At 43.5% G+C, this 16898-nt stretch overlaps 2 protein-coding genes across 2 annotated transcripts; both read right to left on the bottom strand.

The window, feature by feature from the left end:
- Positions 1–1861: 1861 nt before the first annotated feature.
- On the bottom strand, positions 1862–9444 carry dbx2 (developing brain homeobox 2; the record flags this gene model as incomplete). Its single annotated transcript, XM_080762106.1, has 4 exons — positions 1862–2164; positions 2724–2908; positions 5229–5333; positions 9105–9444. 4 exons carry the CDS (start codon positions 9442–9444, stop codon positions 1862–1864), a joined length of 933 nt encoding a protein of 310 aa, XP_080618232.1.
- A 5825-nt stretch (positions 9445–15269) lies between these two features.
- On the bottom strand, positions 15270–16548 carry szl (sizzled; the record flags this gene model as incomplete). The annotated part of the gene is made up of 4 exons (XM_080762456.1): positions 15270–15580; positions 15702–15794; positions 15906–16072; positions 16259–16548. 4 exons carry the CDS (start codon positions 16546–16548, stop codon positions 15270–15272), a joined length of 861 nt encoding a protein of 286 aa, XP_080618582.1.
- Between the last annotated feature and the right edge of the window lie 350 nt (positions 16549–16898).

Genomic DNA, 16898 nt, shown 5'->3' with positions numbered 1-16898 from the left:
CCAAGAAACTCGCTAGGCTAGCAACCCAGTTGGCTCCGCTCTGGGAGAACAGAGCAGCTGATTTTTATGTTTTGATTAGGCTTTCCATCATGCTCGTTTAAGTACGGCCAGATGGCTGTTTCAACCAATCAGATTGCTTCCTCGAAACGACCTGTTGTATAATAGCCAACACATACATGGATAGCGGTTAAACTTTTTCATGGCGACGCCCTGGACCCTTCCCAAGAACGCCTGGGAGGTCCCCCCCCCATGTTGTCCAACAACCTATAAAGTAATCGATTCTGTCCTTATCAGGACGTTACATAAGTCGAACAGCGCTGAGTCGGCTGAAGCGGACTTCGAAACATTCGGCACGGCGACTCGGTCGTCTGAGCTTGCTCAGTGGTGCCTCTCGTGGCTCAAGTCCCTCTGTCGTTTTAACAGTTTTTGCATAACTAGTTCCTAATATAATAGTGTGCAGAGAGTTCTGCAGGAAAAAAAATCCGACTATGTTGTTGTAACAACCATTGTGGTTACTGGTTGATTGAAGTTCTAGATGTGAAGATGAGTCATTAAGCAGGGCTCTCTGAAAGATTTTATTTACAGTCGATACAGGTATCAAAGTAAAAAAGAAAAAAAAAAGATAAATGTACAATTTATACAGAGTGAAATTTGACTTCAATTTTTTTTTTTATAATAGAGAAAGCTTTAGTGTAAACCTTAGTAAATATGACGCATTGGAGGGAGTATAATGCAAATCGTCGCTGGTGGGAACTTTGTAAGTCCAAAAGCGTTACTTTTCAGGAAATGGAATGAAAAAAGCTTGGGATGTCCCGATCACGTTTTCTGTGGGTCAGGACACCCAGGGGGGTCCCCACATGGTTTTGGGGGGTCCCCAGATGACAGTTAATGGACAATTTAAGGTAAGTATAAGGTAACTTTTGGTCTGTTTTTTTTTTGAGGGGAGGGTAAATTAGCAATTTCACATAGAGGTGCCCAGGACTTCTTGATCAGGTGCCTGTTCTTCCTGTATCCAACAAGACAAATGCAGTGATCTACACTGATTATAATGAGTGTTAGTCTTCGCAAGACGTGTTTTCCATCCACACACATGTGTTAACTCACTCTCTCTTACAGACGTGGCTCGGCTGGCAAGTTAGCCAAGTCACAGCTACGGTCTGATGGTCACAATCAGCTAATAATAATGTGTCCATCAACAATGTTTATGTCGTGGCTGAGTGGCCGACTGAAACTCTGAATAAGAGCACCAGGAAAATGCTACACATATATCGTCGCTGTCGGGCAGGAACCTCATATCTCCATGTATTACAACTTAAATAAATGAATGCCCCTGCTACTTCGCCATGCACTACACGTGTCGCACAAACACAGGCTATAGCGGAAAATGGCTGATTTACAAGCTCACAATGCATGGCGAAGTGTTGTGAACTTGTAGGCCTGCTAGTTCCACTAAATACATTTGAAAGTATAAGTGAAAGTGGTTAAGTCTGTTCCGTGTGTTTTATAAAAATGTAATGGAAAAAGTATTAACAAGAGCTTGTGACTAAATGATAACTAAATGGGATCCTTTGGAAAAGAGGTTCTCTGTTTTCCTCATTCTTTGAAAAGTAACAGTTTGGGGACATACAAGGTTTCCACCCAACAGTGACGATATCGTCTCGGTCGAATGGAATCCTCTCATGTCCAAAACTGTACCTTTCAGGATAATAAAAAAAAGCAAAAGTAGCAGATCTACATGCTCAAAGTGCATTGCGTGCTACTTTTGATTATTTCTGTGTGACGCTATAGTACTGTATGATAGAACCTCTCATACGTATGGAGATAAGGGGATCCGACAGCAACGATATACAGTGTAAACAAATCAGTGTGGACTTAGTGGATGCGTCAGAGTCTCAGGTTGTGTACGGGTCTTTCCAGGGAGGCAGGGGGAGTTATAGCGCAGCAGGGAAACACCTGCCGCCAAGGACTCCCTCTCCTTGGCAGTGTTGTTCTGTGAAGGCGACGGTCTGACTGATGGTGTGGATAAAGGCGCTGCCTCTGGGGGTTCCTCCTCTGGAGAGAGGCTCTGGGCCAGCAGCTCGTCCATGGGAGAGCGTGCACTTTGGACCTCCTTCTCCTTGCAGTTCCTCCACTTCATCCTGCGGTTCTGGAACCAGATCTTCACCTATATATACCAGGATGATAGATAGACATTGGGCTTCCGCTTTGGGATGGCCATACCCTGAAGAAGGCCATGGGGCCACTAGTCAACGCATGGGTTATCCCAGATTCCCTGTCATAGTTTTTAACTCAATTCAGTGATGAAATAGCCATGATAAGCCATCTCAATAAAGGCTTTTTTTCACCTATTTTCGCACGTTTTGAGTCCCCAACCAAAGAGCACCTTCATTATACTTTTTTGGACTTCCGAGCACTACTGACACTTTTTTTCTTCTGTTTAGGGATTGTTTGAGTCTTTGATTAGGAATAATAACCCCTTGAGATGTAGCATGTTGTTTTTGAAGGGGTCCTGAAGACAATAATAGCCTACAATATAAACACACTTTTCCAAACAATGAAATACATCAACCAAAAAATACATCATTGTACATCCGCTATTTCTGAACATTTTTGGAAAACTCTGGTGGGGGTTCCTAGCCATATATCTATCAATTTGGGGGGGGTCCTTGACACGTAAACGTTTGAGAACTACAACCGTAGTAATGTCGCTAAGATTAGATTACCTGTGACTCCTTGAGGCTGAGGTGAGCTGCCAGTTTGTTCCTGTCTGTCTTGCTGATGTACTTCTGTCTCCGGAACGTTCTCTCCAGCTCCTTCCGCTGGTCGTCAGAGAACACGGCCCTCCTCAGGATCCCTCGGCGGGATTTGGTGCTCATGTTGTGGGGCCACATTGAAAGGTTGGCTTCCTCTGTATGATGGTCAAAGGGGGGGGAGGAGGGGGGGACGGACACAATTGCATTGTTAATGCATTGTAACCCCCCCTGGCAACCAGGTTGACAACTTGACACCACGAGAATAATCTGTTGTGTTTCAAGTACATTTTCATTGTCAGTTAAATCAACTATTTGCTTTTTGGCCCAATGTGCACCTTTAGGCCTCGTCATCGTCAAGCAAATAATAGACAGTATAATTATGACAAATAGGTAGGAGGCACAAGTGGCAAACAGGAGACGACATACGAAGTAATGTAATAAGTATAATGGAGCAAGATGGCTAAAACCACAACCACATGAACCCTTGCATTCCTATTCTTAATGTGCAAACATTCAGTGAAACTAGTACATCGACAAGCTCACAATACGTTACAGCATGACGCATTGTACGCTTATATATGAACTATTTTCAGCAGATATTTGATGTAGACTCTACATCAAAAGAATATAGTCCTGGGGAACACCGGTCAAGTAAGTATAGGACTCAAGTGTAGGGAAAAAAAGTTGTTTCCCCCATTTTCTTTTTCAAATGCTTGCTTTGTTCGCGTGATAAACGATGTGCAGCTTTCCCCAACTGTACCAAATCGACCAGCTTTTCAATCCTAACATGACACTTGTTTTTGGCCACACTTACTTTATCACTCATTCTCCACTCATGGGGGTTTCTCTCCAATCTGTCCAATTTAACAAACTGGGGGTGACTAAAGAGAGAACTGAAAGGCCTTTCCACTGGGCTAAAAGGGGGATTTGGTGAACTCTGAGGGCCAATCCCACGCTGCTTCACTCACAGGTGCACGCACAACAAAAGTCAAGTGGGACGATTTATCCAAACCATTCAGTGTTGCCTTTTTAATCTGTACGACAAATCTGCACACAGACCACCTCTAGGGAGCACATAACAGGATCGGACACGCTCTTCACTCCCCTATTGGGACACAAAGGCTTCCACTTAAACGGCCGATTACCGGGTCAGTCGTGGGCTACGTGTGTGTCTCTCCCCATGTGGCCCCTGTGGGACGTCCAACAATGGGCCGGCTCAGAGCAAAGGCCAGCGCTCGCTCTCTCCGGCTCAGTGCCCCGGCACTAAATCTTTTCACTCGCAGGTATGAAGCCCCGGTTTGTATGCGAAGATGATCTCGAATAAGTCTATAAAAGTCACCTTCATTGAATGCTTTATGGTCCCAGTGGAGAAGCCTCGAATGGGGCTTGGAAGGACAGGCCTGGGGGGTGAAAGGAGGGGGTTGTTGCAGCGAGGCTCTTTAACTACACAATGGGGCAAGGGGGATGTTCCTGGCACGGCCCTGTTCTTCTGCAGAGGAATGGATGCAGAGTCTCTTTTTTTGTGCTCAGCAGAGTTCATTGCTGCAGTTGAAAAATTGCAGTGGGGTCGCGTGTGGACGCTGGAGTGAAAGTGGCGATTGGTCACGGACCAGACCTGGCATTGTTGCGTTGCTGGGCACTGTGGGAAAGTGTCAGCCCATTAAGGGTATAGCTCGGAGGGCCAGGGGGGGTTGAAGGCTTTCTGAACCACCGTGCTGTTTTCTACCTCACTTGACTGACATCATTGGATGTAGCAACCATCTCTTTTAGCCCCTGATAAGACTGTATTAATGTTAATTTAACTAAGAGTGACATTTGGTCACTCTCAGAGGTACAAATGAACACTACTCAGCATGCATGGCAGAATGCCAATGGAAGAATTTAACTTTTTTGCAGAATGATTACACACATGAATCACACATGCAAAGAAATGAGACTTCTAATTACTCAATGATGATGCAATGATGATACTCTTGGAGCATTCACATTTTGTCCGAAATTAAAAGGTAAAAACATTTTCCTTTCTATTTCTTTTTTTCATTTTTTACATTCACAGCCAAACATTTGAATATGAGGGGTGGGAAATACAACGTTTTAAAACAACCTTCCCTCAGCTCAGCATCAAGAGTCTGCAGGCCTGTTAAATGTAATCTTAATCTGACAGAAGACAAGATCTGCGTTAGCTCTGCACACTATATATAGCGAAAGTGTGTATCCGAGAATACAAAGAGGGAGGGGAGGGGGGAATAAAAGCCCCCCACCCCACACACACACATCCCCATCCACCACCCTAAACAACCGTGAATGGCCATGAATAGTGCTGTGCAGTAGTTGAGCGGAGAATTAGCTCCTTGGCGTAGCAATTGGTAATTAGCTGCAGAAAGCCAACGGGAGAGCCCCCCGCGGTGAAGGCTCTATAGAGGGGAGCTGATGATGCATGGCTGATGAGGCCATGCAACGCAACACAACACTCACTGGGGAAGACGGGAGGCGGGCTGGACCCACCGCAGCACGTCGCCAGGAGGTACTGCTGCTGCGTCGTCGGGCCCTGCAGGAAAACACTGCTGCTCAGCACCACGCCTGCAGGGAAACACATACACAAAGTACATAGTTTCATATTAGGCTAACCCATTTTGGACTGAGAAAAAAAAAGGCTTCTAAATCCTATTTTTTTTCTGAAAAACTTATGTTTCTATGTCAGTGGTGCTCAACCTTTTTCATGTCAAGGACCCCCAGAATTATCTCTATTGGGCCACGGACCACCATCCCAAAATATGAAGTTCCAGGGACCCCCCAGAAGCAAATATTTTAGTTAAAAATGTTCGCTCTGAAATATATATTCAAAGATTTGTGCCACATTTTGATGATTTTTCTAAATTAGCAGACCTACAAGCTCGTAGCGTGGCACTCTGTGCCGTGCTACGAGCTTGTATAGATCTGCTATTTTTGAATAGCTAAAGTATAACACAATGTTTAAAACACCAAATAATAGCTTCTACTACTTTTTTGTTTTTAGCCTTTTCTCTCCAATTTAGAAGTTATGCCAATTAATGTATTTAATTCCTCCCCACACACATTTCTGTGTTGTCACTCACCGCTGTTGTATCCTATAACGACTCACCTGCCAGCGAGGAGCACCCACAAGGACGACATATAATAGCCTTCATCCTACCCCTCCCGCCCAAGTGCCATTCTCAGCCCGTATAGGACTATGTGCAGTTTGTGCACGCAATGATGTTACGGTTGTTACCCTCTCCCGGACACAGGCCAACTGTGTTCGTATAGACACACACCATGGTGGATTTTAACCAACAACCTCCACAATGGTGGGCAGGCACTTTTACTATTGTGCCACCTGGGCGCTCTACTTTCTACTTTTACTAATACGTTGTACTGTTGTTGATGCACTATGTGGTAGCAAGGTGTGATGGTATAGTGGTTCCAGTGTTGATTTCGTCTACTAAAACTAAGACGAAACATGTTCGTCAACTACCTTTTTCCACTGATGAAAACAAAATGGAAACTAAATCAAAACTAAGCTACGATGACTAAAACTAAGACTAAATATACTGACAATTTCATCAACTAATAAAAAACTAGACTAAAATGTTAGGAAGGGACTAGTGGACAAGAGATCCAGTGTCATTTTACAATTAGTTGCATTGTAAAAGTGAGGAAAAAAACAGTCGGCATCAAGGCCCGCCAAAATACATTTCAGTCGACTAAAATCTTATGTTATTTAGTCGACTAAAACTAGACTAACACTAAAACATTCCAGGTGACTAAAACTAAATGAAAACTATTCAAGAGACTATGACTAAAACTTGCTGCCAAAAACAACACTGAGTGGTTCTCATGTTCAGTTCAATAAGCTCACAACGCATCACATTGTGAGCTTGTTGCTAATGTATGGTTAAAGTTGTTCAACTGGTTTCAATATATTAACTCATTTTTGACTGTGGACCCCCTGGAACCCCACACCCACTGTGATAGTACACGTATATATAAGTGTTAATTTAACTCTCAGAGTGCACAGTTATTATAACTAAATGGACCCATATGAGTACATATGTACAAGGGGGCCGTGCGGCAGTGGCTCAGGAGGTAGAGCGATCGCTTGGGATAAAGTGTAAAGTTTCCGGTTAGATCCTCAGCTCCCCCTAGCCTCGGTCCCAGCCTTACTCATCTGCGGAGAGAAAAGCCTGGTCACGACCTAAAGCAGAGAGTGTATCGGCGGAAGTGTCGCCAGATGTATTTCCCCCAGATATGATATATATTTCACAACACATTACGTCAACGTAATTTCCTTGAGCAATACTTCCGCCAAAATCCTGCAACATCCGCCACCCCAAAAAATGCAGCTCCCCATGGATTTGTGTTCTTGTTCAAGACACGGAACCTCCATTTGCTCACGATGAACATGTTGGTGCACCACATATCTGGAACAAACTCCCAGAAAACTGGACTAAATAGTACCCTTCTGAACCAGGGTCTACCACGTGGGAGGCCAAACCTCCACTACACTTCCAAAGCACAATCCCTTGCTTTGCCAGAGGAGAGATTGTATTCACTAGCCTCAGGCTAGTGAAATAGTTGGCTATGTTGGCTATGAGTTGGCTATGTCAACCAGTAAAGTATCGTACAGATCTCAATGGAGTATAGGGACTACCGGTATGAATCAGACCACCGGCTAACAGTTATCCCTCTATGACGGCAAGACTATACATCCTCAATTCAGACCACCTCCAGCCACTGCACATGACCAATTCATTATGTACATGCTCTAGTCTAGTCTATAGGCTACAGATTGATTAAACGTATCACACTTATTCTTTCAAATTCCCAGATTGCAGGTTTAACACTCAGGTAATTTACTGTGCATGAGGAAATATATCTCCTGCTCATTTTGTACAGTTTTACAGTCACACACATGGTAGCACATATACTCATTGGTGGAAGAAATACTCTTCCACCAATACAATAATAGGCGACTTAAAGTAGACTACCAAAAGTAGCTAATGCTAATTTCACAGGTTTTCACAATCTTTTGAAAATAGCAGATCCACAAGCTCAGTGTAACATGTTGTGAGCTGGTAGTTTGGCTATATTTGTACTTGAGTAAATGTACTTCGCTACTTTCCACCACTGGTCACTCTGATAAAGAACGTCTGTTAACCCATTCTGACCGGGCACCCATTTTGGTGTTGGCATCATGTTATGCTTTAGCTATTGAAAAATAGCAGATCTACAAGCTCATATCGCGCCACCGAGTGGCGCGATACGAGCTTGTAGGTCTGCTATTTTTGAAAAATCGAAGAACGACTGACATTTTTTAGAATCTGATCTCAGGTCAGAATGTGTTCATCAGACCCGTGTGTGTCCGGTGGAAACCTCGTATGAATCTGATCTCAGGTCAGAATGGGTTAAAGGCGTAGCTTCCTGCGTTTCGAGCTTGTTGATCTGCTACTTTTGTGTGACACTGCAGCATGATCAAGTAGGACGATGATTTAAAAGCAACCTTACACTATCTACTCATTTACTTTGAGAGTTACTGGCTCAATTCAATGTATAGACTCAAAACCAAATGCACCTGTGGAGCTACCATAGTCTGTTTATAATCAATCTATGCTATGGTACAATCTATCTACACTGTAGTGGTTGAATTGTATAGTACGGTAGTTAAAGTTTGCTTATTTAAATTACACACAAAACTGTGTGAATTGCCAGCATCATGAAGCTTGAAATTGAAATGTCCTTTACTGTTAGAGCAAAGAAATGTATGGCATCGTGGAGGAGAAAAAAGTGATTTTAGTTTACAATACATTAACCACTGAGCCTCGTAAGTACAAATTCAAACACACAATTACAAGATTACTAACTTGATTAAGTCATTTCAATTACTTAGACAACTTTTTAAAGCTGATGTGATGTGGAGATAAACTAAAATATTGTATTGCTCATTTGGTAGCATACTTCGATCTATGAGCCGTTAGTACGTTACAGTTAATGGCAGGTAGGACATTTGTGTTCCTTGTTAATCCCGTGAAAGAAAAACATGTTGAATAGATTATAAAAATCAAATAGAGAAATAGACAATAGACAATGCCTAGACAATGGAAATAGACAATGCATGAGAAAATATCTACAATTATTTTTGTATAGACATAAATGGAGAAATAGACAAATAGACAGACAGACAGACAGACAGACAGACAGACAGACAGACAGGCAGGCAGACAGACAGACAGGCAGGCAGGCAGATAGACAGACAGCACAAGAAAAATAACAATGAAAAGGAAGAGGGGGGAAAGGAAGAGGTACATTAGATTAGTTAAAACTATATTGGTTTACCTGTGTTTGGCAGAAAGGGGCTGCCTAGGAGGTCTTTGACCTGTTGACAGTACGGTGGAAGCACCTGGCCCTGATGGCTGATGAAGGGGTAGGCTCCATGCTGAAGGCCCCAAGACGTCCTCCGTGGGGATTCACAACAAGGTGCTTGCCTCCGATGATGATGATGATATCCGCTTATCTTCCTCTCCTCCGCAATTATGGCCGCCGCCGCCGATGTCCCTGATGATCTCAGCAGATTGTCAATGAGGAAGCTCTTCCCCGTGCTCCCAAACCCCTGTGGAGCAGGAGGAAGAGACCCAGCCATATTCTTCGTCTTCTTGCGCCACTGGCCTGAGACCATCCTGTTCACACGGTTAACCCTGACACTCTCTCTCTCTCCAGCAGTCACAGCTCAATGACACTAAATTCTCCTTAAATCTCTCCTTGGGAGTGACCAGGCCAACTTCATTAAAGTCTGGAGGGAGAAAACAACAGTGCTCTCCTCTTCCTCTTTTTAGGGCCTGCACTCTCTGCACTTTTTTTCCCTTTTTTCTTTTTTTTACTATAGGAGCCGTGCCGTGATTGGCCGAGAGGCTCTAAATGCCGCTTCTCAATGCAGATAAGGCCGGGTCCCTTTTTCCTGGAGTGGCAGAAGGTGGGTCCGCTCTCTTTCATTACGTCAACTGGCCTATTAAATGATAGACACCAGAGACAATGAATCGCTGGCCATAGTTTAACATGCGCCAAACAGTTCTCTCCCAGTAGTAAATAGTTTTCTCTTTTCATCAGCCTCCTTCCAGAGATCTCCATTGTGGCTCATACAGACCCATGGCCTATTAAATACTTAGCAACTCATTCTCTCTCTCTCACACACACACACACACACACACACACACACACACACACACACACACACACACACACACACACACACACACACACACACACACACACACACACACACACACACACACACACACACACACACACACACACACACACACACACACACACACACACACACACACACACACACACACAGCTAATTTCTATCACTTGAGCCAGGTTTACCCATGAGGGCTGCTTTCATACAAATCATCATAGTGAGAATGAGCATCAAGCCGGCACGATTAAACATCAAATATCGCCTATAGTAGTACGAGTCTTTTCTCACGCGACTTCATTATGTGCAAAATGTCTTTGACAAAGAATGTTTTAGCGTTTGTTGCTAAGGTAACTATAAGGGAACTTGCTTATTTTCTCACAGTAACCTCCCTTAACCCATTTTGACCTGAGATCAGATTCGAAAAAGTCAGTCATTCTTCGATTTTTCAAAAATAGCAGACCTACAAGCTTGTAGCGCGCCACCGGCGCTATGAGCTTGTAGATCTGCTATTTTTCAATAGCTAAAGCATAACATAATGCTAACACCAAAAGGGGTTCCCGCCCAAAATGGGTTAAAACATTCACGTTCCAGATCCATTTAGATTTTGACTTGATTCCTTATTGTGGGTCTTTTTCAACAGTTCAAATATTACAACCATTTACACCTTTACCGTAATGCTAAAAACAATAATTAAATAATACTTTTTGGGGCAGATAATGATGAAATGAAACATCTTGGCTTTGGGTTACACCTCAGGACACCTCCCTTATGACATCACTCCCTTTCATCCTCGCTTTTTGCCACTGATCAACTCTCCTGTAGCAAGAAGTACAATGTCTGAATAGATCAAAACAAAATATTGTCTAAATGTTAACAGTGTTGTTGTTTCATATAATTGTGTTTCAATAGGTCCTTAAATACAATGGTTCCTCACTCAAATGGACCCTTATGGGTCTGTAACTCAGCGTGTGTACAAATTTGTACACTCTCAGAGTTAAATACATGTTATAATACGTTTTACAATATACATTGGCGTCAAAATTCCATTAAATGGAGGTCCGTAGCCTAATGCATGTCAAACTGGGGGTCCTTGTAATTAAACGGGTTGAGAATCACTGCTAGAGCGGTACAAATCTTCTCTTATGGGGGTCCTTGGCGTATATTTTCTAATGGGGGTCTGCGGGCTAATGAGTGTCAATTTGGGGGTCCTTGACATGAAAAAGTTTGGGAACCACTGAACCATCATGTCCATCAGTCGGGTGGAAGGGTTAGGGTCATATGTCCAAAACTACTATACTACTACTAATACTACAGGATTAAAAAATAAATAAAAAATCAGAACAACAAGCTCGAGATGTGGCGCAAACTGCTATTTTTGACACTTTTGTGTGACTCTCTAGTTATGATCAAGTAAGGCATTAATTAATTCACGAGTAAAAAACGATATGTAAAATCCTTTTGTTGATCTAATGTTTGCATGCCTTTGTCAGCTGTTGGCAGGTCTAGTGGCAACCAGTTGAAAAGTTGGAAAGAATATTGTCAAAATATTTATTTGTATTTTCCAGTCAGACAAGCATTCAGTGATGCATTCCTAGAGACCTAGAAGAACTGGGGCTAATACAAACTGTATGACCCCCCCCCCCACACACACACACACACACAGGCAGTGATGTGGACACAAGCGAGCGTGTGGCTCATGTAACTATATGTAACACACCACAATGACTGTTCCAGCAAATGATGTTCAGCATCATAATGGACAGGGCCACAGAAACAGGGGGTAAAGGAACCCGTGGTGGAAGCAGCACAGTAAACAGGCATGTCCACACTGGCTGAGGAGGGGGTGGGTGTGTGGGGGGGGTCCGATACCTCATGCTGGGCATGAAAATTGGTCCAGACAGCTTGGCCTATTGTGCATTGGCAAGGGAGCCAAAGGTGCCTTGTAATCAAATTTGAGGTTTTTATTCCACAGACTGGTGGGGAAGTCGTTGCGCTGCGTCGTGTGATGAGTGTTTGGCACGCTCGTGTGTGTGTGTGTGTGTGATTACTATATGTTTACATGCTGCACATGGACTCTCTGCTTGTGATTATGACCCCAAGGCTTTTTGTCTGATGGAAGCAGACTAATCTGTTCATGACACAACAGGAGAAAAACTATATAAAGCTATTGTTTTTGGGCAGAAACCTTTATCTCCATACCTATATTACACTTTCAGGGTTTTTTCGTAAATCTACGTGATCACACTGACTACGGTGTCACGCAAAACTATCAAAAGTAACAGATCCACAAGCTCCAAGTGCGGTGTGAAGCGACACGATTTGAGCTTGTAGATAATGCACATTATTATAAATGTTTGAATTTGAACACTGAACATGTCCAAAACACAGTTTTGGACATATGAGGTTTCCACCCAACACAGCATTCTGATTTCCATGAAGGATACGGTTTGTAGACTGCCATAATACTGCAATAAAGCTTACCTAGTAGCAAAATCTAAAACATGGCAAGACATTAAATAGTATAAATGCGGGGTGCTTCTAAGAACTTTCTATTTAAGCCCTTTATCCCGTTGACATTCTATGTTAATACCTGGAGTGGAAGTCTATTTTGATCTCACAAGACTTTATGCACACATAAAAAAAAAGCATTGCTCAGAGCTGCATTTCATCATTTAGATTCAGCCCTTCTTAATGATGCCGTTTCCAATAGAACGCTCCAGGAGAGGGAGGTATATAATTAGGCTATTCTCATACGGGAAGTCTTGGAAATACCCTGAGAGCAAGTTCATGTGAATTTATTTGATGTCCTTCTCAGGAATTGGAGGCAAAAAAAGAAGAAGAAAAAAAAACAGGGGTCGCTTCATTCAGAGCCCCCCACAAAGGCCCCACGTTTGAAAGCTATAGCTGCTCTTCAGGGCCATCTGAGATCCCCCCTTTTCTCTCTTGTTTTCACCCCACCACCCCAAAACCTCTTAAAAAGATATCGGACCATTGCACACTCAATTGATATTCCATCACTCGAACTTAATAACGTGAATGGAGGGCCAGACTCTATGAATCAGGGAGACAATGAGCCTAGCTTAGCAGCAAACTGGCACTTTGTGTGTAGTGTCTGCGCCATAGAGGAGGAAGTTTCTAATGTGGGACTCACAATTGTGTGTCTATAGAGTTCTAATGAGCTTCTGTGTGTCGCATGAATGACCCGGGGCCCCATTCAACCACGAGAGCCCAATGAGCCAGCTCATTGCACAGCAGTGCACACGCACTCACACACTCACACACACACACACACACACACACACACACACACACACACACACACACACACACACACACACACCCATACACGCACACACACACACACACACACACACACACACACACACACAGATGGGGAGGTGTCCATGTAGAGCAAATGCTCTGCGTGGAGACCATTAAAAAAAGAAATCTGCAATAGAGTGAGAGATAAACATGTAGCATGGTAGCCTACAGAAATGAGCTTTTTGAGAGCAATCTGGAGTGACATGTACCACACATAGTCTAAATGAAAGCCTGGGTATCGAGGCTACACATAGTCTTCATTCTCTCCAATCTGTCGCGCAGCACCTGATAACCGCATGTCGTCTCACCATGGCTGGAAACATCATTGTACCGATTCATTTCTCTCGATAGATGGATACTGAAAATGACACTATTCATTATCCAATTAAAATAATTAAATATTACTATTTCAAAAGATTGGGTTCAATTTCCTAAATAAATTAATTTTTTTAAAGATGTGCAATGCGCTGTGAGCTTATAGATCTGCTATTTTCACTAGTTTGGGTCCCAGGGTGACATAAACCAATTCTGTTTCGGGTCTCAAGCTAAAAGGTTTGGTAAATCCTGCCCTAGTCCCATGTGCGAGCAGCACTAAGGTGACATTTCTAGTATACTGTTGAACTTTAGCACACATCCCGTTTGGGTAGAGGATGAATTCATGCAATATCAACCAGTAGTGGTCCTGAGTCCTGACTGACTACTACAGGATATCATCAGTGGTGGAAAAACTACTCAATTGTTTTACTTAAGTAAAAGTACCAATACTGCAATTTAGAACTACTTCGTTACAAGTAAAAGTACAGAATTGAAAATGTACTTGAGTAAAAGTACAAAAGTATCAGCATCAAAATGTACTTAAAGTACTAAAAGTACTCACACACTGCAGAATGTGCCATTTCACAAGTTCAAAATGTGTAGCAGATCTACAAGCTCACAATGCGTCGCGTTGCAATGCATTGTGAGCTTTTAGATCGGCTATTTTCAAATGCAGAAATGTATGGATTGAAGTGGTGATACCATTACCAACTACAGTTATGTTAGTTATATTGTATTACAGCTTGGTCAAAATAACATTTCATTCATACAAAGATAGGTTATGGATCATCATAATTCCTAGTTAGTGATGGAAGTGTGAAATGTTTCCCCATTGTCTACACATCCTCACTGTAGCTATAGCCTATTAATAGTCAAACTTAATTTTAACAAACACCCATGTCTAATGAATTCGCTATCACTAAATGAAGCACTTTGGTAATATGTTGAGAATAGGTAAAGTTGTCCCTCCCTATATGTCACAATGTGCCCACTCTGTTAACCACTTTATATATGGCTACTTTTCTCCTATTTATGTTCATTCATAAATATTTATGTTCCTTCATTCATTATCTTTAGTGAATCATTATTGTCACTGCTTATTGTAGTGGCAATAAAGTGAAAAATATCAAGACTCTTGTAGCTGAACCTACATAACCTAACTGTGATTAATCTATGTGACTGACTGGTCCATCATATTTGGGCAGTAGCCTGGCTAATAAGCCAGACCGAATCAGCCGTTGGCAAAAACTAATTGCCTGCCGGCAGCGACAGTGTTGTGTGATATTAGTCTGGCTTATTAGCCAGGCTACCTGGGCAGAGGCCATATGCCTAATGATGTATCGATTATTTACTACCATGGCCACGCAATAATTATGTAAATAAAATAAACATTGGAGACATATTAAGAGTAAATATAATTTATTTTATTATCATCCTATAAAATCAACAGACACACATAAATACAGAACTACGCACAAGCCACATATAATAAATTATTTCAAATAGTTTACATTACTATGTACAAATCTTTAGTGCATTGACTCCAATGTGCTCGGAGCAGAGGTGCGATACTGTAAGTGAGCCACAGATGGCAGCAGAGGGTATCTTTGTCTGAGTCCAGCTCAGATTCACAGCTTCTTAATGTTTTGTCATCACTACTCCATTCAGCATCTATGGTGCCTCCATTTCCTGGTGGCCGCGGTGATGTTGGCGTCCTTCTTGTGCCACGGGAACAGGCGGGTGAGAAGCACCCTGCCGTCGTGCTGCACGGCGCCAGTGAGCAGGTAGAGCTGTGTCCGCCCGGGGCGCACCAGGGTCTGGGCACAGCGCAGGTTGATGAGCAGCCACTGCTGCAGGAGATGCCGGGTGTCGTAGGGGAGGAGGGGCCCCTGGCGGATGAACTCCACGCGGCCGTCGATCTCAAACTCCGGGTCTCCCATTGGATGGCGACGGCGATACAGCTTGGCGGAAACCGCTGCAGAGAGAAAAGAGGAATGAGTGACTTGATCGAGGATGTTATTTCATACATCAAATATATTCATACATGTTCATAAAAAGGACATTGTGATAAATCGATGGATTGCAGTGGGGCTTACCGAAGTCATGCTGACACAAGGCATCCAGAACTGTTTTCTTTTCAGGGGAATGGACCACCGATGGGCAATTTTGACACGCAGGTTTGGGTAAATCTGTAAAAGAGAGAAAGTGTAACTTTAATGGAGGTGATAATTATGAGCAGAATATGGTGTTCATCTTAAAACATTGTCCTGAAAATCTTAAATTAAATGTCACAAACATACCTTTGGGGAAATGGCTGAGTTTTGGATGGGGGGATAGACACGTATCTTCCTGGGCAGGGAAGCGGTCACAGTTGAGGACCTCAGGCCAGGCGTGACCCTGGCAGGCCAGCACAGGGGCACAGCTGTCCCTCACTGCCACACACAGATTGCGGCATGGCTGGATAAACCTGGAATGAGAGAATTGTGCAACAGTCAGACATCGAGTAACGGATAATTAAAGTGCACAAACTTAAATGAAATGGCGGCTTGGATTTCAGCTCCCCAACAGTTTGGAGGGAAGCTGAAATCCACAGTGATGAGATAAGAAATAAAAGGAACAGAGCAAACAAATGCAAGGGTAGAAATGTCCTTACGTGTCAAGGCAGTCCGGAGCGATGAGGGAGCATATGAATTCCTGAGCCTGGGGGTGACAGCCGCTCTGCAGAAGGGGCCTCCAGTCCTCTGAGCCGGGGACCACCTCTAGCTCCACACTGCTGTGGCCCAGCAAGTTGGGAAGCCGCATCTCAGAGTAGCCCACGTCCTTACAGATCTTCATCTGGTCCGGGATGGGGACGCAGCGGGTCGACTGGCTCATGTCAAAAAAGGCCATCGACGGGCATGCCAGTGCCAAGAGAGCCACCACGGTGAAGGAGAACACAGTCATTCTAATGGTCAAAGTCCTGGTAGTGCTGGAGGTAGTTCTGCTGAGGCTGTTGCTTGCAGGGTAATGGATGAATACTACTCTGGCTGTCTTGGCCCTTTATATAGCGTAAGGCAGCCAGCCCCATCAGCCCTATCAGTCAGTCTGTTATCAAGTACCTATCAAAGACGCTGAGACAGACAACGGCTTGTTTTGTGATGACTGCAGACAGGGGGGGGGGGGGGGGGTATATTATGCAGGGTGGGTGGAGGGACAATGGGCAAGCCACCAGCTTTCACTAGATTACAGTACAGCCCAACCATGGGAATTTACATTTTTATGCATTTATGTCAGGCTCCAGAGTGACTGCAGTG

Source organism: Protomyctophum bolini, assembly GCF_963924005.1.
Source record: "Protomyctophum bolini genome assembly, chromosome: 4".
Classification (NCBI taxonomy): Eukaryota; Metazoa; Chordata; class Actinopteri; order Myctophiformes; family Myctophidae; genus Protomyctophum; species Protomyctophum bolini.
The sequence above is the reverse complement of the archived record's forward strand: the minus strand, read 5'-3'. Positions and strand labels throughout refer to the sequence as shown.